The following is a 26,811-nucleotide window of genomic DNA, read 5'->3' as shown; positions in this document are numbered from 1 at the left end:
AGAGGAGCCGAGGCAGGGTCTCTGTGCGGCTGATAGAGCTGACTCGCCTGGGTGCCTTCCAAAAAAGGCGCTTGCGGTATCTTCACCATGTTTATATATTTTGTTAAATTTGCAAAAATAAGGTATTTCAACCACAAAGTTAAGACTGCCATCTCTTCTATTTTAACCTCCTATGTCATATTTCCCCTCAGCGTAACGGTGAAACAGCCGTGGACATGTCTGGAATCTTGTTAAGGGTTGGCTGGGATACATTTATATGCTTTGCAGTCTCTTCCATGTATTAATAGTTATGTTATTGCCGGCCATCTCATTTGGGATGTCTTCTAGGAATACTATGAATATAGTCAATTCAAATTAAAGAGCATTCACTCCATAGAAAACTTGAAATATGAAATCTTAGATATGAAAGAAACTTAGCAGTTTCCCCAAATTTGACAACAATCCTAAAAATTACATGGTGCTACTAACACATAGTTGAGGATGTAGAATAAACTTCTATAAACTGCCAAAAAGAAAAATAAAAAGGAATTTTCCATTAAAAATGTATGTGCTGTGTAATTTTAAATGAGATCATGCCAGTATACAGATTTTTTTTTTCCCCCCGGAGTTTCGCTCTTGTTGCCCAGGCTGGAGTCTAGTGGTGGGATCTCGGCTCGCTGCAACCTCTGCCTCCTGGGTTCAAGGAATTCTTCAGCCTCAGCCTCCCGAGTAGCTGGGATTAGAGGCGCCCACCACCACACCAGTTAATTTTTGTATTTTTAGTAGACATGGGATTTCACCACGTTGGCCAGGCTGGTCTCAAACTCCTAATCTCGTGATCCACCCACCTTAGCCTCCCAAAGTGCTGGAAATACAGGCGTGAGCCACTGCCCCTGGCCAGTCTATGGAATTTTAAATGGTATGTTTTGTAGGTACACTACATATTTCTTAAGACTACTTCAGATTATTTTTTACAGGGGAACTTAGATTTTCACACATCGTTAAATAAAAATAGATTATTTTTATTTCAAAAAAGGGGATATGTACCATCAGTAACCATATTTGCCTATTTCCTTGATTATACAGGGAGAAGATACCCATTATCAGAAAAAAAAATTATGCACTATATGTACCAGTTATGTAAGTCCCTTGATCACATTCACAGGTATGCTCTTGGAGATTTGACAGCTCTGAAATTAATAAGATGTGTTAACATTCAAATTCAAGAATTTGAATAAATGAAGTGTAATTCTATTTTTCCTTTTATACTGAATGCAGAAATGGAATATTTCACAGAGATGTAAAACCAGAAAATATACTAATAAAGGTAAGAGCTTTTACATGAAAGCTGGGTATCAGAATAAAAGTTGAATAGAAAACCTTTCCCTGAAAGGTTTTCTCCTCCTGCTGGAGGAACTTTCAGTCCATGCAGCTAGACAGCCTATTTGTTACAGTAATTTTTTTCCCTCTCAGGTTGTAAAAAATGGTTTATTTAATAAATGCCATCAACATAACTGACTGCACCTGGAAGAAAATAATAGAAAGTACCCTTCTTACACTGCAGACAAAAAGGAACCCCATTCTGATGGCCGTTCGATCCCTCTAGAGACAAATGTGGCAGAGGCAGGATCTGAGCTCAGGTCCGTCTCACTTCCAGGCCACTAAACTACCTGTGTTTAAACTGTACAATTTGCTGTTTCCCAGCGCCTGTCACTGGCTGTCAGCAGGGTCCTCTGAGGCTGTGTGGCTAAAAAAGCCCTTGCTGGGCAAGCTGGCAGCATGACCAGACCGACGACTAGTGTGTGGTGTTCATTTGTTGAAGTGCCGTGAGTTAACCATTTTCAAACCCGTAGACATTTGGAAATATATGTAAAACATAGCCAGAATATTTGTAAACTTGTTCCACTGAATAGATACATACTTCCTCATCTGCTGGAGGCACTTTCAGGTGCTCATAAAGCCAGAAATTTGTATTTTACAGACTACTTTAGATGCTAGTAATTTTCCTGCTGGTGCATAAATATTTGGAGTGGTTTGTATTACGATAGCCACATAATGGGACATTGCTTGTCCTTGCTTCTCTCCCCTTCCAGCAGGATGTCCTGAAATTAGGGGACTTTGGCTCCTGCCGGAGTGTCTATTCCAAGCAGCCATACACGGAATACATCTCCACCCGCTGGTACCGGGCCCCAGAGTGTCTCCTCACCGATGGGTTCTACACGTACAAGATGGACCTGTGGAGCGCCGGCTGCGTGTTCTACGAGATCGCCAGGTAGTGCCAGGCCGGGCTCCTTCCTGGTTCCTGCAGCGGGAGGGGCCCTTACAATCCAGATGTCATGGTCATTCTGGTTTTACTTTCTGTTTTACTGTTTTTAATTTAACAGCAAATTGACTAGGCTTTCGTTTTACTTGTTGTACATATTTGGCCTTGCCTGGCCTTCCCGGAGAAGAGCACCAATCCTCAGTTGTTCTGCCTCCCGCACACCCTGGCGGTGTGGGCAGCCGCCTCCTTGGGCTTGCTGTGAGGTGCTTAATGGGGCTGCCATGGGGAGGGGTGAGCCGGGCCTCCCCTGAGAGGTGCAGTCATATCAGGTAGGGTGCCCTGGCCACAAGTGTGAGGATGAGGCACCTTCTGGCACAGTTGGATTCTAGAAAGCCCCAATCCCACCCTTCCCTGCTCCAGCCTCCAAACCTCCCACTCCCCCCAGCCCTCGGGAAGGAACAATGGCCCAGGGATGAGGAGATGGGGGCCGGTCCCACTCCGAGGTGAATGGTGTTGAGTTGAAGAAGTGCATGGGGGTGGAGGGCTGCACCTCTTGCTCCCAGTGGGCCTCCAGGCAGGTGGCAGTGAGGTTAAGGTCTGGGGACACATCTGAGGGGTCAAAGTCTGGTCCCACCTGTTCAACAGACTGATACAGAAATGCACTTCAGGATATATTCTCCTTTGATCCAGATGGTTCATACTGGTAACTTTTCATTTTGGAAAGCTGAATGGCAATTTCACTGCAGCCAGAAGTGTCAACCGAGAGTCCCTTCTCATGAGGCCAGGTCCTGTGAATTCATCTGGAGGAGGCAGATATCTGGAGCACAAAGCTGCCCGCATCTCACCAGCACACAAGGTGGCCCACAGTGCACCAGCCACCGAACTGGGCTGATGCGCTTATCTCGCCGCTTGGAGCTGTTTCCTGCTCACCTGCATTTCCTCCTCTCTCCTTTCGTCACAAGATCCTGCCATTTTCTGGAATAGAAGCTAGGCCTACCACCAGAGCTGTATTTTTTCTTTTCTTTTTTTTTTTTTTGAGACAGAATCTTGCTCTGTAGCCCAGGCTCAAGTGCAGTGGTGCGATCTCAGCTCACTGCAAGCTCTGCCTCCTGGGTTCAAGCCTGCCTCAGCTTCCCAAGTAACTGGGACTACAGGCCTCTGCCACCACACCCAGCTAATATTTTTTGCATTTTTAGTAGAGACGGGGTTTCACCACGTTAGCCAGGATGGTCTCGATCTCCTGACCCTGTGATTCACCTACCTTGGCCTCCCAAAGTGCTGGGATTACAGGCATGAGCCACTGTGCCCAGCCCAGAGCTGTATTTTTAAATATTCTTTGTGGCATGTAATATGAATTGAATTTATTTATACAAGTTTAAATTCTTTATTTTTATTGTTTTTTTTTTTTTTTTTTTTTGAGATGGAGTTTCGCTCTTGTTGCCTAGGCTGGAGTGCAATGATGCGATCTCGGCTCACTGCAGCCTCCGCCTCCCGGGTTCCAGTGATTCTGCTGCCTCAGCCTCCCAAGTAGCTGGGATTACAGGCATGCACCACCACGCCCTGTTAATTTTGTATTTTTAGTAGAGACTGGGTTTCTCCATGTTCGTCAGGCTGGTCTTGAACTCCCGACTTCAGGTGATCCGCCCACCTCAGCCTCCCAAAGTGCTGGGATTACAGGCATGAGCAACCGCGCCTGGCACGGGTTTAAAATCTTGTTCCCACAATTCCAAAATCTATAAAAGCTTTGGAAACCAAAAGGTTTCTTGGGACTCATTTATTGACAAAACCTGACCTACCTCATGCTGAATTTGTCAGCAAAACTTCTCTTGGCTGATGGGAGGCTCACTGTGGGGTTATTTATCACGGTTACTGTGAATTAGTCACATTTCACTACAGACATCATGCCGGACAGATGTCGGAATGTGAATCTGTCTTTTGCCCGTTAGGGAACACATGTCGGTCCTTTTGGTAAAGTGGAAACAGAAAGGCCAAGCACAAGGGAGAGTGGAGCCTCCCAGCAGCTAGGGTCGCTGTATGCGCCAGGCTGAGTTCGTCATGTTTTGCGTGGTGAGGGTCGCTGTACGCGCCAGGCTGAGTTCCTCGTGTTTCGCGTGGTGAAGGTTGCTGCACGCGCCAGGCTGAGTTCCTTGTGTTTTGCGTGTGAGGGTTGCTGCCACGCTAGGCTGAGTTCCTCGTGTTTCGTGTGGTGAGGGTCGCTGCCACGCTAGGCTGAGTTCCTCGTGTTTCGTGTGGTGAGGGTCGCTGCACGCGCCAGGCTGAGTTCCTTGTGTTTCCCGTGGTGAGGGTCGCTGTATGTGCCAGGCTGAGTTTGTCATGTTTCGTGTGGTGAAGGCTGCTCCTCGTGCTAGGCTGAGTTCCTCTGTTTTGTGTGGTGAAGGTTGCTGCTTGAGTTCCTCATGTTTTGTGTGGTGAGGGCGCTGCACACGCCAGGCTGAGTTCCTCGTGTTTTGTGTAGTGAGGGCGCTGCACATGCCAGGCTGAGTTCCTCATGTTTTGTGTGGTGATGGTGCTGTACATGCCAGGCTGAGTTCCTCATGTTGCGTGTGGTGAGGGCGCTGCACACGCCAGGCTGAGTTGCTCCTGTTTCTTGTGTGAGGGTCACTGTAAGAGCTAGGCTCAGTTCCTTGTGTGTCTTGTGGTGAGGGTGCTGTACGAGCTAGGCTCAGTTCCTCATGTTTCGTGTGAGTGGGCCTGCCTGGTCGAGGGGACCAGGCAGAATAGAGAGACCCATGGCCATGTCCTGACTAAGGTCAGCCAAGAGAAAGGAAAAATAGACCCAAAGTCAGGCAAGCAAGTTTTTATTAACCTGCCAGCTGCCCCCTTAACAGACAGAGGAAGTAGCCCCAAGCTTATAGAATGAGGGATGTATATTGGGGAGGGGAGTTTGAGGGAGTTCTTTGGTATGGCCACATCCCAGGGTTGGTTTGTTCTTATTTTTTTTATTTTTGTTTTTGAGACAGGGTCTTGCTCTGTCCCCCAGGCTGGAGTGCAGTGGCACCATCTCAGCTCACTGCAAGCTCCGCCTCCCGGGTTCACACCATTCTCCTGCCTCAGCCTCCCGAGTAGCTGAGACTACAGGCACCCGCCACCACGCCTGGCTAATTTTTTGTATTTTTTGTAGAGATGGAGTTTCACCATGTTGGCCAGGATGGTCTCAATCTCCTGACCTCGTGATCCACCCACCTCGACCTCCCAAAGTGCTGAGATTACAGGCGTGAGCCACCACGCCCAGCCATCTCAGGGTTGTTTGCTGGTTAATTTTGTCACATATTACCTTGTGATGTTTATGGTAGCAACTAGATGAAGAGCAGGAACTTACAGGAGGGTGTAGGTAAAGTTTGTTTATACTTCCCACGATCTTCTGCTGTGTGGTCTGGATGGTTTGTAATTGGGGTTTGCTTATCGCAGCAAGGTCTGATGAGTGAAGTCTGCTGGCTCTGCAGCGGCGCCTAGATAAGAGCTTAGACATGTAAAGAGGCTTGGGGGAAGGGTGGGTGGCACAGAGAAGGGTTGCAGAGCATTAGAGGGAGGAGTGGGCAGCACCAAGAAGCTTTTTTGGGGCAGTTTGTCCCTAACTTCCCAGCCCTTTAATAGGTAATAGAAGAGGGGCACTGTTGTCGTCTGGTTGCTTCTTGCTGGGAAGGGGCAACAGTTTTTAGGGGCAGACTGGACAGTAGGGACTGCCGTTCTTGAATCTGTTGGTATTCGTGGAGCAGCATCGTATCTTGTATTGTCCTGTGGGTGAAGGCTCTGACACAGTCCAGTAAAAACTGAGTGAGAAGGTGTAGGAGGCAAGGGCTGACTGCTAGAAAAAGAAGAATGGTTATGGCTAGGCCTAGAGGGGCATTAGCCATGGAAACCAGGCACTAAAGGACCAGGAGGACCACGCTGGCCATCAGGGGACATTTTCTTTAATTTTTTGTGCTCAGTCCTTTAGTCTTTTTACAGAATCTTGTACTAAGCTAGATTGGTTACGATAAAAGCAACACTGTTCATCTAGAAAGAGGCGGAGTCCTCCCTTTTTGGCTGTGAGTAGGTCTACGTCTCTGTGATTTTGAAGAACCACTGCTGCTAAAGAATCTATTTGTGATTGGAGAGTTGTAATGGATTTGGCTATCTCTTCCAAGCTATCTGTGAGGTCTTTGGAGAGGGGTTGGTAATAGGAAACAGAGGTGGTTAATCCTGCAGTCCCAGTTCCAACTTCTGTAGTTATTCTGAGGGCTACTAATAGAGGTATGAGTTGTATCGCACGGCAGTGTCGGATAGGGGTATTGGGGTACTGGGATTGGTAGGGGTTGGTCTCCTAGGGCAACATTGATTTTTGGACAGAGGAAAACCAGGGTGCAGGTGCCCATCCAGTTAGAGGGGAGGCAAATATAAGTTGAGGTACCACATAGGAAAAGTATGCCTTGGCTTGGTAGGCAGAACTGGTTGTGTATGCTAAAAAGATGTAGTATTTTGTTATTCTCATGCGTCCATACTCCGAGGGTCCCGGCTGGAGCTGCTGCTGTAAGTGGTTGTAAAGGGTGTTTGCTTTAGGCTGGAGGCTTTGGGGTCTTTTTTCCCAGTGTAACAGGAAGCGTTTTGTGTCCACTAAGATCCATGTGGGAGTGTGGCTGAATGTTGGGATAAGGACACAGTCGTGGGTGGCGGGTGCAGGGATGGTGCATGGAGAGGGGAGCCAAGGGAAGAGGGATAAACAGGGGAGGTGTCGGCCCTTGCAGTACTCTGAGTTTTTTTTTTTTTTTTGGAGATGGAGTCTCGCTCTGTCGCCCAGGCTGGAGTGCAGTGGCCGGATCTCAGCTCACTGCAAACTCCGCCTCCTGGGTTTACGCCATTCTCCTGCCTCAGCCTCCCGAGTAGCTGGGACTACAGGTGCCTGCCACCTCGCCCGGCTAGTTTTTTGTATTTTTTTTTTTTTTATTAGAGACGGGGTTTCACCGTGTTAGCCAGGATGGTCTGGATCTCCTGACCTCGTGATCCGCCCGTCTCGGCCTCCCAAAGTGCTGGGATTACAGGCTTGAGCCACCGCGCCTGGCTGTACTCTGAGTTTTTAAGGAGGTGGGAGGTGTCAAGGGCTGAGGGGCTAGAGAAACGAAGCCTGTCTTTATTGTTGGTGGCTTTGAGAGTAGTATGTTTGGTGGAGGGCTTGAGTTGTGCGGTATAAATTGCACAGTTTGGAATTTAGGTGGCTGAGGGGAATGCCTGAGGGTAGATGTCATTGGCGCACAGTGGTGCTAGATAGGATAAGATTGTGTGGGTTGTTATGGCTCCTAATATGCGTTTATCACAGCTGTGGTAGGGGATAGGTTGTGTAAGTAGGGATGTCAGGTTGTCACAGCTAGACTGAACTCGCTGGCTAACTGGGGGGAGATTTTTGTTAATGCCTGTATGTCGAGTTTGAGGGGGGCTGTTAATGAGGATTTCAGAATGGTAGGTTACTTGGATGGAAGTCCAGTTGTAGGCTGAGGCAGGGATTGCATTGTATGTTGTGGAGAGGAGGGATACGCAGAGCCAGCAGTCTCTTGCCAGAGAGGAATTGGAGTTTTTTAGTAAGGAGTGTGTGAGATTAAGTTGTATAGGTGTTCAGGGGTTGTAGGTATTGGTTGGGCTGAAAGAAGGGCTGGGGTATTGATTATGAGATGGGTTAGAAAGGCAGAGAGTGAGCAGAAAAGTAAATAGTTCGGTTTCACCCAGAGTGAAGCCATAGAAAGAGCCTTGGAAGAAAAGGTTGGTTATGCACTTGAAAAGGGCCTCCAGGTGGAACCAGGAAATATCTTGTGAGAGGGCATGAAGGAAGAGAGTGAAGCAGCAGGACAGACAAAGGCAGGGCATCTAGGGAGGATGTGGCAATGTTTATTAGTGACTGTGATTCCTGCTATAAGGGTAACCATTAGGCGGAAGGCTAAAGTGAGGGAGACTTTTTGGCTGGTATTCCAGTTGGAAGGAGTTACACTATATAATCCCACTGCAAACAACAGGGTAAGTAGTACAATGCCTGCAATTAGGGTGTCATAGAGTGTCTCCATTAAAGGAAGCTAGTTGTAGTAGTAGTTTAAACCTGTTTGAGATAGATGGATTTACTGATGTGAAGTTTCTTCTGGGATGGATGTGAGGTGGAGTGTGCTGGAATACCAGTTATAAGTTGGTGAGCTGCTGGTTGGTGGATCGGAGGTGGGAGCATACCAGTTATAAGTTGGTGAGCTGCTGGTTGGTGGATCGGAGGTGGGAGCATACCAGTTATAAGTTGGTGAGCTGCTGGTTGGTGGATCGGAGGTGGGAGCATACCAGTTATAAGTTGGTGAGCTGCTGGTTGGTGGATCGGAGGTGGGAGCATACCAGTTATAAGTTGGTGAGCTGCTGGTTGGTGGATCGGAGGTGGGAGCATACCAGTTATAAGTTGGTGAGCTGCTGCTTGGTGGGTCGGAGGTGGGAGCATACCAGTTATAAGTTGGTGAGCTGCTGCTTGGTGGGTCGGAGGTGGGGGCTCTCTTTAACCTGGAAAGGTGACACCGGGGGTATGTCTTGAGAGTTTGGCTGCAGTAGGGGTTGTGTCACACGTGTCCGTGTGAAGAGACCACCAAACAGGCTTTGTGTGAGTAACAAGGCTGTTTATTTCACCTGGGTGCAGGCGGGCTGAGTCCGAAAAGAGAGTCAGTGAAGGGAGATTTGGGTGGGGCCGTTACAGAATTTGGGTAGGTAGTGGAAAATTACAGTCAAAAGGGATTGTTCTCCGTTGGGTGGGGGCGGGGGTCACAAGGGCGGGGGTCACAAGGGGTGGGGGAGCTTCTGAGCCAAGAGAAGGAATTTCACAAGGTAATGTCATCAGTTAAGGCAGGGACTGGGCATTTTCATTTCTTTTGTGATTCTTCACTTGCTTCAGGCCATCTGGATGTATAAGTGCAGGGTTGGGCTCAGAGGCCTGACATTCCTGTCTTCTTATATTAATAAGAAAAATAACAAAATAGTATTGAAGTGTTGGGGCAGTGAAAATTTTTGGGGGTGGTATGGAGAGATAATGGGCGATGTTTCTCAGGGCTGCTTCGAGTGGGATTGGGGCGGCGTGGGAACGTAGAGTGGGAGAGGTGAAGCTGAAGGAAGATTTTGGGGTCAGGGGCGATACTGTGGGGTTCTTAGAAGGGGCGTTTGTCATATAGAAAGATTGGTGATGGCCTGGACGCTGTTTTGTATGAATTGAGAACTAAACGGAAGACACAAGGACCAAATAAGAGAAGGAGAAAAACATATTAAAGGACTAAGAATTGGGAGGACCCAGGATGTCCAATTAGAGAGTGCCCAAGGGGGTTCAGCATAATTACTTGCTTGGTTGGTGGGTTTTTGGGCTCTGTCCTTGACAGAGTCCTCCTTTGTAAGTTGGAGGCGGAGCTTGGTGAGGTGTGTTTTTAAAAGACCATTAGTCCATTCTACTTTTGCTGAAGACTGAGGACGGTAAGGGGTATGAAGATTCCACTGAATACCAAGAGCCTGAGAAACTGCTTGGGAGATTTGACTAATAAAGGTTGGTCTGTTATTGGACTGTATAGAGGTGGGAAGACCAAACCGAGGAATTATGTCTTACAGAAGGGAAGACACAAAAAAGGTGGTGGCCTTTTTTGACCTTGTGGGAAAGGCCTCTACCCATCCAGTGAAAGTGTCTATCTAGACCAAGGGGTATTTTAGTTTCCTGACTCAGGGCATGTGAGTAAAGTCAGTTTGCCAGTCCTGGGCAGGGGCAAATCCCTGAGCTTGATGTGTAGGGAAGGGAGGGGGCCTGAACAATCCCTGAGGAATAGTAGAATAGCAGATGGAGCAACTGAGAAGTGATTTCCTTGAGGATAAATTTCCACGATGGAAAGGAAATGAGAGGTTTTAAGAGGCAGACTAGCGGCTTGTAACCTACATGGAAGGGGTTATGAAATGATGACAGAATAGAATGGGCCTGTGAGGCTGGAAGGAGATATGTTCCTTGGTCCAAGAACCATTTGCCTTGTGTGGGAAGAGATTGATAGGTGGAAGTTTCCAGTGGGGGAGTAAGTGGTAGTGACCGATGAGAAGGAGAAAAACTGCCACGAGGGATAGAAGTTGGAATTCTAGCTGCTTTTTTAGCTACCTTATCAGCATAAGCATTACCTTGAGCGATGGGATCTGACGCCTTTTGATGGCCCTTGCAGTCAATGACTCCAGCTTCCTTTGGAAGTAAAGCAGCCTTGAGAAGAGTTTTTATTAAAGAGGAATTAATGATGGAGGACCTTTGCGTAGTGAGGAAACCTCTTTCAGCCCATATAACAGCATGGTGGTGCAGGATATGGAAGGCATATTTAGAGTCAGTATAAATATTGATGCGTAATTCCTTTGCAAGAGTGAGGCCTTGAGTTAAGGCAGTGAGTTCAGCTTGCTGAGAGGCAGTGGAGTGGGGCAGAACGGTAGCCTTAGTGATAGATGTGGAAGATACTATAGCATAGCCTGCCTTTGCTGGTGAGTGGCGATTAGGCCTGGTGGAGCTGCCATCAATAAACCAAGTGTGATCAGAGTAAGGAACAGGAAAGAAGGAAATATGGGGAAATGGAGTGAATGTCAGGTGGATCAGAAAGATACAGTCATGGGGGTCAGGTGTGGTATCCGGAATAATGTGGGAGCCCAGATTGAAGTCTGGACCAGGAACAATGGTAACTGTGGGAGATTCAATAAAGAGTGAGTACAGCTGAAGGAGCTGGGGAGCAGAAAGTATATGCATCAGGTGTGAGGAAAATAGGTTTTGGAAGTTATGAGAATTGTAGAGAGTGAGTTGAGCGTAGTTTGTGATTTTGAGGGCCTCTAAAAGTATTAGGGCAGCAGCAGCTGCTGCACGGAGACATGAGGGCCAGCCTAAAACAGTAAGGTCAAGTTGTTTGGACAAAAAGGCCACAGGACGTGGTCCCAGCTCTTGTGTAAGAATTTCAGCCGCACAGCCCTGCACTTTGGCTCTGTGTAATGAAAAAGGGTTGGGATGAGTCAGGGAGAGCTAGTGTGGGAGCAGCTTCCAGCGCTGTTTTTAAGGAATGGAAAGAGGAGTGGGGAAAGGATTTAAGATCTATGGGGTCAGCTAGGTTTTCTTTTGTGTTTATACAGTGGTTTTGTTAGGATGGCAAAACCAGGTATTTAAAGGTGAAAGTATTTAACCATGCCCAGGAAGGAAAGGAGTTGTTCTGTAGAAGGGGTTGGGGTTTTGCAGATTAGCCAGACATGATCAGCAGGGAGAGCATGTGTGCTTTTATGAGAATTATGCCAAGATAGGTAACGGATGAGGAAGAAATTTGGGCTTGACTGAAGTAATAGGGGCTGTCCGTGAAGCCTTGCAGCAGTACAGCCCAGGTAATTTGCTGAGCCTGATGGGTGTCAGGGTCAGTCCAAGTGAAAGCGAAAAGAGGCTGGGATGAAGGATGCAAAGGAATAGTAAAGAAAGCATGTTTGAGATCCAGAACAGAATAATGGGTTGTGGAGGGAGGTATTGAGGATAGGAGAGTACATGGGTTTGGCACCACGGGGGGGACAGGCAAGGCAATTTGATTGATAAGGGTGCAGATCCTGAACTAACCTGTAAGACTTGTCAGGTTTTTGGACAGGTAAAATGGGGGAATTGTAAGGAGAGTGTATAGGCTTTAAAAGGCCATGCTGTAGCAGGCGAGTGATAACAGGCTTTAATCCTTTTAAAGCATGCTGTGGGATGGGATACTGGCATTGAGCAGGGTAAGGGTGATTAGGTTTTAATGGGATGATAAGGGGTGTGTGATCGGCTGCCAGGGAGGAAGTAGAGGTGTCCCATACTTGTGGATTAAGGTGGGGAGATACAGGGGAAGATGTGAAGGAGGCTTTGAACTGGGGAAAAGGGTGGCAATGAGGTGTGGCTGTAGCCTCAGAATAGTCAGGGAAGCAGATGATTTAGTTAAAATGTCTCGACCTAATAAAGGAGATGGGCAGATGAGGATAACCAAAAGGGAGTGCATAAAAGAATATTGTCTAAGTTGGCATCAGAGTTGGGGAGTTTTTTTTTTGTTTTTTGTTTTTTTGGTTTTTTTTGGAGACAAGGTCTCCCCCTTTCGCCCAGGCTGGAGTGCAATGGCACAATCTCAACTCACTGCAACTGCTGCCTTCCAGTTTCAAACGATTCTCCTGCCTCAGCCTCCCAAGTAGCTGGGATTACAGGCGCTCGCCACCACACCCTGCTAATTTTTGTATTTTTAGTAGAGATGGAGTTTCACCATGTTGGCCAGACTGGTCTCGAGCTCTTGACCACGTGATCCGCCCACCTTAGCCTCCCAAAGTGCTGAGATTACAGGCGTGAGCCACCGCGCCCGGCCCGAGTTAGGGAGTTTTAAAAGGTTTAGAAGCCTGGCTGTCAATACCCACAACAGTTATGGAGGCAAGGGAAACAGGCCCTTGAAAAGAAGGTAATGTGGAGTGGATAGCCTCCATATTGATTAAGAAAGAAACGGACTTACTCTCCACTGTAAGAGTTACCCAAAGCATCTGTGATGGTGCAGGAGGCTTCCGAGGTGATCAGGCAGGTTAGTCTTCAGCCACTAAAGCCGAGAAGATCTAGGAAGGAGTCAGTCAGAAAGCCTTGGGCCAGAGTTCCAGGGACTCTGGGAGTGGCTGCTGGGCGAGTTGGACAGTCTGATTTCCAGTGGGGTCCCGCACAGATGGGACATGGCTTAGGAGGAATTCTGGGCTGCGGACTGGGCCAGATTTCCAGCACTTGAAGTAAGATCCTGGGGGAAGCAGTCCTGGAGGAATGCCTGGCCACTGCGGTTTGGGCGTTTGGAAGTTCTTGTGTCCTGGAGATGTGGCTGAGGTTTGTCTCACAGTGGAGGCAAGGAATTACAATTCAGAAATATGTTGCTACTTGGCTGCCTCTACTGTATTATTGTACACCTTGAAGGCAAGGTTAATTAAGTCCTGTTGTGGGGTTTGGGGGCCAGAATCTAATTTTTGGAGCTTTTTCTAATGTCTGGAGCGGATTGGATAATAAAATGCATATTGAGAGTAAGATGGCCTTCTGGCCCCTCTGGGTCTAGGGCGCTAAAGCTAAGGGTTGTTGCCAAACGGGCCATGAACTGGGTTTTTTTATATTTGTTGAAAAAGAGCCTAAACGCTAACTGATTTGGGAGAGGTCAGATAAAGAAAGCGGAGCATTAACCTTGGCTATGCCTTCAGCTCCAGCCGCCTCTTTAAGAGGAAATTGCTGGGCAGGTTGGGGAGGCCTAGTCTCCCCACACAAAACTGTAAGCCGGACCATGTGTGAGGAGGGGAGGTGATAAAAGGATTATAGGGTGGGGGAGCAGAGGCTGAGGAAGAATTGGGACCTGGCTCGGCCTGGCGAGGAGCAGCCTGGGGAGGAGGGGAGAGGTCAGATGGGTCTGTAGAAAAGGAGGATTCAAAGGACTCAGAGCTTGGGGTGGAGACTGAACGAACAGACAGGAGAGAAAGAAGAAAGATTTGGGACAAGTCGCATTGGGAGCAGAGACTAGGGAAGGACCAATGTGTAAAAGAATGCCTGGACATCAAGCACCTCAGACCCATTTGCCCATTTTTTCGACAAAAATCATCCAGGTCTTGTAAAATGGAGAAATCAAAAGTGTCATTTCCTGGCTATTTAGAACCATTATCGAGTTTGTATTGGGGCCAAGCGGTGTCGGAGAAAAAAATAAGACGCTTAGGTTTTAGGTCAGGCGAGAGTTGAAGAGGTTTTAAGTTTTTGAGAACACAGGCCAAGGGAGAAGAAGGGGTAATGGAGGGTGGAAGGTTACCCATAGTGAAGGAGGCAAGCCCAGAGAAAAGAGAGGGTAGAGACTCGGAGAAGGGGGGTGTGGAGAGCAGCCAAAGCAGGAGTCCCTGCAATTGACTTGCCACCAAGGGAATGTGGGTGAATGACCAAGGCAGGCGTCCCCGCAGTGATCAGACACCAAGGGAATGTGGGTGAATAATCAGGCAGGCGTCCCCACAGTGATTAAACACCAAGGGAAGACTGTCTTCCCGAGTCTGTGACCAGCGCCAGAGTTTTGGGTCCATGGATAAAATGTGTTTCTTTTGTCTCTACTAGAGAGGAAAAAGAACTGGAATTGGAAGAACAGGGAGACTGAAGGGTAGCAAGAGAGGCTGGAGAAGAGAGTGAAAAGACCACTTACCCGATTTGAAATTGGTGAGATGTTCCTTGGGCTGGTTGGTCTGAGGACCGGAGGTCATAGGTGGATCTCCTCATGGAGTGAGGGTGAGGACAGGGGACTGGTCTCCCGAAGGACGGGCCCTCCTGTCCCGGGTTTCAGCACCAAATGTCACGTGCATCCGTGTGAAGAGACCACCAAACAGGCCTTGTGTGAGCAACAAGACTGTTTATTTCACCTGGGTGCAGGCGGGCTGAGTCCAAAAAGAGAGTCAGTGAAGGGAGATAGGGGTGGGGTTGTTTTATAGAATTTGGGTAGGTAGTGGAAAATTACAGTCAAAGGGGGTTGTTCTCCGACAGGCAGGGGCGGGAGGAGGGGGGGTTGGTCACAAGGTGCTCATTGGGGAGGTTTCTGAGCCAGGAGAAGGAATTTCCCAAGGTAATGTCATTAGTTAAGGCAGGAATTAGCCATTTTCACTTCTTTTGTAATTCTTCACTTGCTTCAGGCCATCTGGATGTATACATGCAGGCTTGGGCTCAGAGGCCCAACAAGTAAGGATGACCTGGAAAGGTCCTTCCCATTTTGGTTTAAGGCTGGTTGGGTTAACGGTTTTGTTTTTTGTTTTTTGTTTTGAGACAGAGTCCCCCTCTGTCGCCAGGCTGGAGCGCAGTGGCACAATCTCAACTCACTGCAACCTTCACCCCCTGGGTTCAAGTGATTCTCCTGTCTCAGCCTCCCGAATAGCTGGGACTACAGGTGCGCACCACCATGCCTGGCTTATTTTTGTATTTTCAGTAGAGAAGGGATTTCACCATGTTGGCCAGGATGGTCTCGATCTTTTGACTTTGTGATTCACCTGGCTGGGGTGGGATTACAGGCGTGAGCCACTGTGCCCGCCAGGTTAAGGGTTTTTAGAAAAAGATGTTCTCCTGGTAGGAGGGTCTGATCAGTGAGGCCTTTGTGTGGTGTTGGGAGGGCCTGGTCAGCCTCTTTGCAGAGGAGATGGCGGATGAGGGAGAGTGTTGGGAGGTATTCTCCTAATCGAGAATCAGAAGGAGGCCTGTTTTGTAAGAGGAAAGGGCGTCCATATGTTAATTCAAATGAGCTGAGCAAGGAGGGTGCCTTTGGGCTGGCTCTGATGTGGGCTAGAGCTATGGGTAGGAGGGAAGTCCAGGGCCTCTGGACTTCTAGAGTGAGTTTGGTCAACTGTGTTTTAAGGATTCCATTTGCCCTTTCCACTTTTCCTGATGATTGGGGTCAATATGGGTTATGGAGGCGCCACTGGACACCGAGGGACTGGGAGAGCTGTTGAGTGATTTGGGAAATGAAGCCAGGGCCATTGTCTCATTGAATGGAGCGAGGGAGACCAACCTAGGGATGACTTCTCATATAGGGATCTGGAAGACTACTGAGGCTTTTTCTGAAGAGGTAGGAAATGCCTCCACCCACCCAGAGAAGGTGTCTATAAGAGTGAGAAGGAATCTTGTTGTTTTGACAGGAGGCATCTGAGTGAAGTCTATTTGCCAGTCTTGCCCTGGGAGTGTTCCTCTTAGCTGGTGTGTAGGAATAGATGGGGAATGGGGGGCTCCTTGAGAGGAGGTGACAGAGCATATATGACAGTTTGAAGTTATGCTTTTTAGTGAGGTAAATAGGTAAGGGGAGTAGAAATATGGGTGGAGGAGGAGATAGAGGGGACGTGCACCAATATGGAAGGATTGGTAGAGAGATGTCAGGATCTTGTCGGTTTGTCCCTGGGGAAGGTCTGGCATCTGGTCCTTATCTCTCCAGTCTCCCTGGAGGAAGGCTCCTTGTTGTAGTAATGAGGCTTTTTTAGTGTGGAAGACTTGAGGTTGGATTGCACGGGTAATGAGGAAGAGGGAGGCAGAAGCGGAAGAAAAGGAGGCTTCTTTTGCTGCCTCATCGGGCTTTCTGTTGCCTCTTGAGATTTTATCTGTTCCTGTTTGATGTCCCCGACAGTGTATAACTCCTGCCTCAGTTGGGAGATGTACGGCCTGAAGGAGTTGGTAAATAAGGGGGCCGTTAGTGATAGGGGTCCCTTTGGCAGTAAGGAATCCCCTCTCTTGCCAGATGGCGGCATGGGAATGAAGAATGTGATATGCATATTTGGAGTCTGTGTAAATGTTGACTCGTTTGCTTTTGGAAAGGATTAGGGCTCTGGTGAGAGCTATGAGTTCTGCTTTTTGAGAGGAGGTTCCTGGAGGTAGGGGCTTAGCTTCAATTACTCGGTCAAGGGAAACAACTGCATACCCAGCAATTTTGGAGGAGCTGGTGGGCCCGGAGGAGGAGCCATCTATAAATAGTTGGTCATCAGGGTTGGTGAGAAGCTTGGAGGAAATGTTAGGAAAGTGTGGCTGCAGGTGATCTAGGATGTCAGTGCAAGAATGAGTAGGAGAAGATACAGGGAAGAAGGATGCTGGGTTAAGGGGAGAACTTTTGGCAAGACTGAATTTGGGATTTTTGATAAAGAGGGCATGGAGTAATGGAATCCGGGAAGGAGGAAGGGAGCCTAATGCTCGGGAGGAGAGGAGATCCTGTAGATTATGAGGACTGTAGACGGTGGTATTTTGACTGAATGTTAGTTTCCTGCTTTCTAGAGCTAAAGCAGCGCTCTAACACAGGCTGACCATCCTCTGACTGTGTTGTCTAATTGTTTAGAGAGGTAGGCTACAGGGGCAAAGGAAGGAGGGTCTCCCTTCTGTTGCCCTAAGACACCGAGGGCTATTCCTCGGCTCTCGGCAGTATAGAGAGTGAAAGGTTAGGAGACACCAGGTAGGGACAGAGCTGGAGCAGTGACAAGAGCAGTTTGAAGTTTGCAGAAGCTGGGGAGTATGTTATGCGAGGGATTTAGAGGCTCATTGAGAGGGCCTTTGGCTGCTTCATAGAGCGGGTGAGCTAGGAGGGCAAAGTTGGGAATCCATATTCTTAAAAAGCTTGCTAGTTCTAGGAAGGAAAGGACTTTGCTTTTGGAGGAGGGTGCGGGCAGATTATCTATTAGTGCTGCTCGGGCGGGGGTCATAGTCTGGGCCCCAGGGGAAAGTTGAACTCATAGGTAAGTTACTATGGAGGTGGAAAGTGGAGCTTTGAACAGGGAGACTCTATACCCTTTGGTGGAGAGAAAGTTTAAGAGAGTGACTGTGTGGGTTTCAGAGTCTTCTAGAGAGGGCTGCAAAGGAGAAGATTGTCCATGTATTGAAGGAGACGACTTAGGGGAAAGGTTTAAGGAGGTGAGATCTCGAGCTAAAGCTTGTCCGAAGAAATGAGGGCTATCTCTGAAGCCTTGAGGGAGGACAGTCTAGGTGAGTTGTTGTGACTGGAGAGTGTCAGGGTCGGTCCAGGTGAAAGCAAAGAGGTTTTGGGAATCAGGGTGCAGGGGAATAGTAAAAAAGGCATCTTTTAGGTCAACAGCAGTGTAGTGGGTGGTGTTGGAGGGAATGAGAGGGAAGTACATAGGGGTTAGGAACTATGGGGTGAATAGGAAGGACAGCCTGATTGATGGCTTGGAGGCCTTGGGGGAGTGGGTATGAGCCGTCTGATTTTTTAACCGGAAGGGTGGGGGTGTTATATGAAGAATGTGTTGGCCTAAGAAGACCGCGTGAACAGAGCTTGTTTATAATGGGCTGTAAGCCTTTTTGGTGGGTTAGGGAGATGGGGTATTGGGGGATGTTGTGAAATTTAGAGAGGTCTTTTAACTGGATTTTGATGGGGTCATGGTGAGCAGCTAGAGAACGGGTGGTGGTGTCCCAGCCTATTGGGTTTATGAGAGAGGTGGGAAGTGGGTACTGGGGAGAGAGGTCAGGGGCTGGACTAGTAGAGAGGAGTAAGAGGGACTCTGGTTGAGGGAGGCAGAAAAAGGTGATAGAAGCTTTGAATTTGGCCAAAATTTGAATTTGAATTTGAATTCTAAATTGAATTTGGTTTTGAATTTGGCCTAGGAGGGGCAGGGCAATGAGGCATGATAAGGAAAGAGTGTGAGAAAACAGTATCAAACAGAGAGCGAGTAAGGGGTCTGATGGCGCATGGATGCAAGATGCTGTCATCCCCCATGACTGAGACCTGAGAGGGATGAGTGGGTCCTGAAAATTCAGGCAAAGCCGAGTAGGTGGCCCTGCTATCGATTAAAAAAGAGATCAGCTTACCTGCTACTTGCAGAGTTACCTTGGGCTCTGATGCAGTGATGGCAGATGGGGCCGGGGGCCCTGGCCCGTAGCTGCAGGAATGCAAGCAATTCTTCACATTTTGTCATGTTAAAGGGGTGGTGGCTCTGAGGAGCAGGCTTGTCTGTCCGTTTGCTGAGAGGACAGTCGGACTTCCAGTGGCCTGTCTGCTAGCTGACTGGGCAAGGGCTCTTTGGCATTCGAGGGTTAGGACATGCCCGTGCCCAGTGGCATTCTTTGCTGCCCTTAAAACAAGGCCTGGAGGGTTGCTGCTATCGGGTCTTTTGTGCCCTTGGGTAATATGGCTGAGTTGACGTAGAGCTGCTGCTAGAAGCTAGTATTTAGCACGATTTCTTTATCTAATTTATTTTGCTCATCCCTGTTATTAAAGACTTTGAGAGCCAGGTTAAGGAGGTCTCGTTGTGGGGTCTGAGGGGCATCTTCAGCGTTTTTAAGTTTGCGCCAGATGTCGGGGGCAGTTTGGGAAATAAAATGGGTATTAAGAACAATAGTTCACTACTTCTCAGGAGGCGGGATCGTCGCGGGTATATTTTTGGAGTCTCTGTAAGGCAAGAAAGGAATTGGGCAGGATTTTCGTTGGCCTTTTGGGAGCTTCCTTTGAGTTTTTCGAAATTTACAGCCTTATGGCCAGTTTTGTTAAGGCCTGCAATGAGGCAAGTAATCGTATGATTACAGGAGGCCTGGCCGGATTCTGTGGGTTGATAATTCCAGGTAGGCTCTTCTCGGGAAACGGCAGCACCCCCTACTGGCCTAGTAGAATCTTGCCGATGGAGGTCATGGGCATGGGCCTGGGCTGCAAGCCACACTCTTTCCTTTTCTTCCCGAAGGAGGGTGGAAGACAAAATAATACAGAGATCGTGCCAAGTAAGTTCATAAGACTGGGTGAGATATTTAAATTCTTTGATATAAGTGTTGGGATCGGAGAAGGACCCGAGACGTTTCTCAGTTTGGGAGAGATCGGAGAGGGAAAAGGGGATGTGGACACGGACGATCCCTTCCGCCCCTGACACTTCCCAGAGAAGCAGCAAGGGAGCAGGCTGCTGGGCGTGGTGGGCTCCAGAACGAGTACGTGGTGGCGATGGGGAGGACTCAGAGTTGGAGGCGGGGCGGTTGGAGAGAGGGAGAGAGAGGTAGAGCCGGAGTGGAGGCGTATGGTGGGGGGTCATGCTGTTCTGGTGGAGGATTAGGATGTTGTCGAGGAGGGGAGAAATCAGTGGGATCAAAGAAGGGAGAAGTCTACAGAATGGGAGAAAATTTTTGCAATCTACTCATCTGACAAAGGGCTAATATCCAGAACCTACAAAGAACTCAAACAAATTTACAAGAAAAAAACAAACAACCCCATCCAAAAGTGGGCAAAGGATATGAACAGACATTTCTCAAAAGAAGACATTCATACAGCCAACAGACACATGAAAAAATGCTCATCATCACTGGCCATCAGAGAAATGCAAATCAAAACCACAATGAGATACCATCTCACACCAGTTAGAATGGCGATCATTAAAAAGTCAGGAAACAACAGGTGCTGGAGAGGATGTGGAGAAATAGGAACACTTTTACACTGTTGGTGGGATTGTAAACTAGTTCAACCATTATGGAAAACAGTATGGCGATTCCTCAAGGATCTAGAACTAGATGTACCATATGACCCAGCCATCCCATTACTGGGTATATACCCAAAGGATTATAAATTATGCTGCTATAAAGACACATGCACACGTATGTTTATTGCAGCACTATTCACAATAGCAAAGACTTGGAATCAACCCAAATGTCCATCAGTGACAGATTGGATTAAGAAAATGTGGCACATATACACCATGGAATACTATGCAGCCATAAAAAAGGATGAGTTTGTGTCCTTTGTAGGGACATGGATGCAGCTGGAAACCATCATTCTTAGCAAACTATCACAAGAACAGAAAACCAAACACCGCATGTTCTCACTCGTAGGTGGGAACTGAACAATGAGATCACTTGGACTCGGGAAGGGGAACATCACACACCGGGGCCTATCATGGGGAGGGGGGAGGGGGGAGGGATTGCACTGGGAGTTATACCTGATGTAAATGACGAGTTGATGGGTGCAGCACACCAACATGGCACAAGTATACATATGTAGCAAACCTGCACGTTGTGCACATGTACCCTACAACTTGAAGTTTAATAATAATAAATTAAAAAAAAAAGAAGGGAGAAGTCGTCGGCTGGGGTATTGAGATGAGGGGAGCAGGAGGCCAGTCGGGTTTGGAGCAGGCGAGGAGAATTTGGAAAGTACAGCAGGACTGGCGGAGGGAGGGACAACTACGGACGGTAAAGAAAGCCTGAACGTAAGGAATCTCAGACCACTTCCCACAGCGCTGGCAAAAGTTGTCTAAGTCCCTGAGCATGTTGGAATTGAAAGCGCCATTTTCAGGCCGTTGGGAGCCATGGTCTAATTTGTATTGAGGCCACGCGGTGTTACAGTAAAAGATAAGCCTTTTAGGGCAGATTTCTGAACAGAGGCCAAGAGTACTGAGATTGTGTAGGAGGCACCCAAGGGAGGTGGTTTTAGGAGGAATAGACTGAGAGGCTCCCATAGTGAATGGGAGTGAAGGGAGAGGGGTAGAGGAAGAAGAGACTGCCGGTGACGTCCCCTTTCCCGTGAAACTTGTCCGGAATAGAGGAGGTAACAGCCGTGTTAGGCGTCCCTGAAATGGAGGAACCAGAGGCCCGGAGGGTGGAGGAAGCCCTTGACCCAGCCAAGGTCTTTCGGAAATGGAGAGATGGATGGTAAAGAGTTCCAGGGAATGGCAACAGTCTCTTTTTACTCACCCTGGCAGAGGCTTTGATGGTGGATGAAGTCACCAGCAATGGGAGAGTCTAGGAGATTCTCTGGGTCTTCAGCAGGTTCAGGGAAGGGAAGATTGGCCAGGAGAGGGGTGATAGGGGAGGGAGGCAGAGAGACAGAAAGAGAGAGAGAGATTGATAGTGAATGAGTCCTGGCCAGAGTCTATCCCCCTTTCCGGGTTTTGGCACCAGAAAGTAAGGTCAGCCAAGAGAAAGGAAAAATTGACCCAAAGTCAGGCAAGCAAGTTTTTATTAACCTGCTGCTGCCCCCTTAACAGTCAGAGGAAGCAGCCCCAAGCTTACAGAATGAGGGGTTTATACTGGGGAGGGGAGTTTAAGGGAATTCTTCGGTATGGATATCCCAGGATTGTTTGCTGGTTAATTTTGCCACATATCACCTTGTGATGTTTATGGTAGTGACTAGATGAAGAGCAGGAACTTACAGGAGGGTGTAGGTAAAGTTTGTTTATGCTTCCCACAACCTCCCCCTATGCGGTCCAGATGGTTTGTAATTGGGGTTTGCTTATCGCAGCAAGGTCTGATGAGTGAAGTCTGCTGGCTCCGAAGTGGCGCCTAGATAAGAGCTTAGAAATGTAAAGAGGCTTGAGGGAAGGGTAGACGGCACGGAGAAGGGTTGCAGAGCATTAGGGGGAGGGGTGGGCAGCACCAAGAGGCTTTTTTGGGGTAGTTTGTCCCTAACACTGACCACAGTGCCCCTTGTGCCCTTGCAGTCTGCAGCCCCTCTTCCCTGGAGTAAATGAACTGGACCAAATCTCAAAAATCCACGATGTCATCGGCACACCTGCTCAGAAGACCCTCACCAAGTTCAAACAGTAAGTGTTGTGCTCTGAGAGTGGACGTGGACTAACTCCCCTGCCAGAGCCTGCAGCAGGGCAGGCCCCTCCCTGTGCCTCCCTCAAACCCCTCACTCTCAGGGCTCCAAGTTCACTTGAGGGCCAGTGAGTGGTGCTCAGACAGAGCCCATCACTTTAAGGGGTCTCAAAGGTGAGCTCTTCCTTGAGCATCACAGAAAGATTTGTCACAGGCTTTCTGAGGGCCGGGGAGTCAGGCTCTGTTGCCTGAGTAATTTAAACAGGACTTAGAAGCCTTTGGGTGGAAATGTTCCCCAACCACAGACCATAGGTGGTGAGGGCTTTCTGCAGCCCCCTCCATGGCCCTGCTGGCGGGACCGACACCTGGAAGAGGGAGGTGTGCCCAGACTCTCAGGGGTCATTCTGATGAAGCTGAGGCTGGGGAGTCGGGACTCCCCAGGGAGGGCCTGTGGGCTGAAGGGGCGAGTAGCACCTAGCAGCCCCCAGATCCCAGGGAGGGAGAAGGTGGCAACAATTTTGGACTCTTCTTTTTTTGTTAAAGTTTATTTCATTCTTCTCATGCGGGAAGGTAATATTAATCTTTTATAGGAAAGGTAGTTTTCTTACATTTATAGCATAACAGATCCCCCCCTTTACCATAGACTATTTTAATAGATTTTTTTTTAAGAGCAGTTTTAGGTTTCCATAGAGCCCTGTGCCCACGGGCACACAGCCTCCCCTGTGGTCAGCACCCCCTCGAGTGGTGTGTTAGTTATGGTCGATGAATCTCGGATATCTCATTACTGCACAGAGCCCATCATTCACATCAGGGGTCCCTCTTGGTGCTGCACATTCTGTGGGCTGGGACAGGTGTAGACTGCACCATGCAGGGCCCTTAGCCGTGACAGTGGACCACCAGTGCGCTCAGTGACAGCATGACCGTTTATTATCATTGGGCTTTTAATACAGGTCAAGAGCTATGAATTTTGATTTTCCTTTTAAAAGGGGATCAGGAATACCTCTACTGACAACCAATTTGTCCCCACAATGCCTCTCCCTCCTGCACGCAATGGTGGCCTATGATCCCGATGAGAGAATCGCCGCCCACCAGGCCCTGCAGCACCCCTACTTCCAAGAACAGAGGTAGGCGCGCTCGTGGCTTCTGCGGGGCGGCTGCAGGACCTGGCAAATGAGACCCATGGGCACACCGTGGGGCAAGGGACTGCCCTCTGGAGGGTCCCTGGTTCTTGGGAATCACACTCTCTATCCTGAAGAGTGGTCAGGGCCTCTTGGGGCCCCCACCGTGCTGTGTTCTGACGTATCCTCCCCAAAATGAGGCTGTTAGCCGCTCCATGGCAGGAGAAAGGGGCTGGCTGCCCACTTTGTGGTTGGTGCAGAGGCTACATGTAGTAAGCCTTCTAGAAGAGCCTGGTGTGCAGCCCTTGTAAATGGTGTGAACAGGACGCATTCTGAGATGTTAGAGCACTTTGGATGTCACCTGGCACTGGAAGTACCTGCTGAATGTGAATCTAAGACTTGTCTGCCCTGAGGTCATCTAATTCCGTACCTCTGGACACTCCTGTATGTGTAACTGTGGAGGTGACAGTTTGATCCCAAACCGTGAGTCCCTGGGTAGGCAGTGCCTCTGGTTCGTGGAGCCAGCTCTGTTCCTGGCCCAGAGACTGCCAGGCTGAGACAGAAAAGAAAAAAAAAAAAGCCCCCTGATTACAGCTTATGCCGAAAAGAAGAGCTAGTGGCAACTCACACAGTAGACAAATTGGAGGCAAAGAAGCCAACAGGCCGTGTGCTCTGCGGGCTCTCAGTGGAGCTGCTCCGTTCTCTTCTCCTTCCCCATAGGAAAACAGAGAAGCGGGCTCTGGGCAGCCACAGAAAAGCTTGCTTTCCAGAGCACCCTGTGGCACCGGAACCACTCAGTAAAGGCTGCCAGATTTCAAAGGAGGGCAGAAAGCAGGTACTAAGCGAAATCGGAGCTGGAGACCACCCAGCTCAGCGGGGACTGGATGCCCTCAGGTGGCCTGTGTCTCTCTGAGGAGGACGCCACCTGTGGAGGCCTGAACAGCATGCGAATTGATGGCTGCATATGTTGGGATGTCAGGGACCCCAGTTATATTTGCTCAAGCCCTTTCTGCCCCAGTAGCTAAGAATTAATGACGAATATCCCATGTGAGCAGGCCCAGAGAGGGGGCCCTTGCATGAACTTTTGTGTCTGTCCTGATGACCACATGCAGGTGCTAGGTTCTATGCCAAAGCACTGTGGAGACATCGTCCCTCAGAACGGCCCTGGAGGGAGGCGCCAAGAAGATGCAATGCTGGCCCGAGTCACCCACCCAGCTGGTGACAGGCCTCAAGTCCTAGGCCCGAGTCACTGACCCAGCCGATGACAGGTCTCAAGTCCTAGGCAGGCCACGCTGTCTCTGGCCCCAGATGAGCACTTCGTCCCATCAGCGGAGGTTGTGCACATTTTGGGTTGAGAAATGCCAGCTTTGCTCCTCAGTGCCTTCACCTTCCCACCTACCATGTGGCATCCTAGCCCGGTGCAGCCCTGTGGCACCTGCTGGCAGGGTTGCACCAGTCTCCCAGTTCTGGGCTGGCACCCCAACAGTGTGACAGTGTGCCCTTCCATCATTCATCTGTTCGGTCGTCCCTACGTCACTCGCTCCTCCCAGCCTTTACTGAGTGCTCCCTGCCCGCTTGGGAGCTGGGAACCCAGAGCTGCAGTCAGACTGCTCTCCAGAAAGCCAGGCTCCTGTGTCCCGTTGGCCCCCGATTTGACAGCTCCACTTGAATGTCCAAAAGACAAATGTGCTGAAACCCCTTCTCCTGATCTTTCCCCCAAATGTGCTTTTTCCCTGTAGTTTCCTTGGCCTTCCCTCCAGGGCAGGCAACTCCACCGACTGCCCAGGCCCCCCGTGGACCCTTCCTTCATCTCACAGGGGCTTCGCCTTCTTGCCTCCTACATCCTCCTCACCTTGCCTAAGTCACCACAGATGGCCTCCTCACTACTGTCCCTGCTCTGCCTCTGCTCCCTCCTGGACAGAGGGTCTGCTTCAAACCGTTGATGTCACTCCATGCCGCATTCACCCAAGTCCCCACCCTCAGTCACATCTGAGGTCGGCTTTTCTCTAAGGGCCCAACAGGAAATATTTTAGGCCCCGTGGCTGTGGGCTGCGTTCCAGTAGAACTGGGGACACTAGAATTTGAATTTCACGTAATTTTCATATGCCATGAAACATTTTTTTTCAATTATTAAAAAATATAAAAACTGGGTGGGTGTGGTGGCTCACACCTATAAACCCAGTGCTTAGGGAGGCCAAAGTAGGGTCACTTAGGCCAGGAGTTTGAGACCAGCTTGGGCAACGTAGGCGAGACTACTCCCCCACCACCCCATCTGTTTTAAAAATCAGCTGGGCGTGGTGGTGCGTGCCTTTAGTCCCAGCTACTTGGGAGGCTGAGGCAGGAGGATCGCCTGAGCCTAGGAAGCTGAGGCTACAGTGAGCCAAGATTGCACCACTGCACTCCAGTCTGGGCTACAGAGCAACACCCTGTCTCAAAAAACAAACAAACAAAAAACAAAGAAACCCAAATGTAAAACCATCCTTAGCTTACAAGCCCCCCCAAAAGCAGGCAGCAGGCAGGTCAGAGCATGAGGCCTTGGAGCTAGAGTAGGAGGCTGGAGGTGTGGGCACCACTGCCCGCCAGCCCTTTGCCACCCACACTCCTTAGCTCGCCATCTGCGTGCTTCAGGTTCCCCCTGAAGGTTTGGCCTCCGCCATGGGACTCTTGTGAGCAGCCATTCCCTTGGGGTGTCTGGGACCTGGTGAATGTGTCCCAGTTACATCTCATGGTCAAGAAATTGTATTAGCCAAAAGCAGTACAAAAGAGCCTCTTTCATTTTTCCTAATTTCCATAAAGGGGAGAGCATTTTATGTCCAACTGGCCTCTGTTCTGTTTCAAGAAACAGTCCCTAAAGCAAGAGGAGGACCATCCCAAGAGACAAGGACCGGCCTACGTCATGGAACTGCCCAAACTAAAGCTTTCGGGAGTGGCCAAACTGTCGTCTTACTCCAGCCCCACGCTGCAGTCCGTGCTTGGATCTGGGACAAATGGAAAAGCGCCGGTGCTGAGACCCCTGAAGTGCATCCCTGCGACCAAGAAGGTAGCACGGAGCCAGCTTCTCCGGCGGCTCTGCTCTCCCGCCCTGCCCAGGCCGCCACTGAATTTTGTGTCTGTAATTTTTCTTTGACAGACAGATCCGCGGAAGGACCTTAAGCCTGCCCCGCAGCAGTGTCGCCTGCCCACCATAGTGCGGAAAGGCGGAAGATACTGAGCATACTGAGCAGCACAGTCGTCTCGACTCCCGGAGGCAACACCAGGCCCGATCGGGCCAGGCCTGGGCGATCTGCCGCTGAGACGCCACGGAGGGCTGGGGACGCACCTGCGTCCGTTTCGCGCTGGCTGGGGCTCTGGGTGCTGCCCTGCGCCCCGCCGCACCCGCGGCCCGCGCAGCTGCCCAGGATGTTCTGGGCTAATATATTTGTAAAACCACA

General features: G+C 49.4%; 1 protein-coding gene across 16 annotated transcripts in view; it reads left to right on the top strand.

The window, feature by feature from the left end:
• MOK (MOK protein kinase) overlaps nucleotides 1-26,811 on the top strand; it is a 76,043-nt gene extending 49,232 nt beyond the window's left edge. For 5 of the 16 annotated variants that reach the window (XM_037984562.2, XM_037984560.2, XM_007987881.3 and 2 more), the window contains 8 exons: nucleotides 1,066-1,144; nucleotides 1,258-1,306; nucleotides 2,076-2,251; nucleotides 22,163-22,264; nucleotides 23,213-23,386; nucleotides 24,101-24,215; nucleotides 26,220-26,420; nucleotides 26,511-26,811. In XM_037984562.2, coding sequence (XP_037840490.2) covers nucleotides 1,098-1,144; nucleotides 1,258-1,306; nucleotides 2,076-2,251; nucleotides 22,163-22,264; nucleotides 23,213-23,386; nucleotides 24,101-24,215; nucleotides 26,220-26,420; nucleotides 26,511-26,591 — 945 coding nt within the window. In that variant the 5' untranslated portion in view covers nucleotides 1,066-1,097 and the 3' untranslated portion in view covers nucleotides 26,592-26,811. Of the gene's footprint in view, nucleotides 1-1,065; nucleotides 1,145-1,257; nucleotides 1,307-2,072; nucleotides 2,252-22,162; nucleotides 22,265-23,212; nucleotides 23,387-24,100; nucleotides 24,216-26,219 lie in introns of all 16 variants that reach the window. The other 11 variants (XM_037984561.2, XM_007987882.3, XM_007987880.3 and 8 more) reach the window with 4 other exon arrangements.

Source organism: Chlorocebus sabaeus, chromosome 24, assembly GCF_047675955.1.
Source record: "Chlorocebus sabaeus isolate Y175 chromosome 24, mChlSab1.0.hap1, whole genome shotgun sequence".
Lineage (NCBI taxonomy): Eukaryota > Metazoa > Chordata > Mammalia > Primates > Cercopithecidae > Chlorocebus > Chlorocebus sabaeus.
Note: the sequence above shows the minus strand (reverse complement) of the source record. Positions and strands in the feature narration are given on the sequence as shown.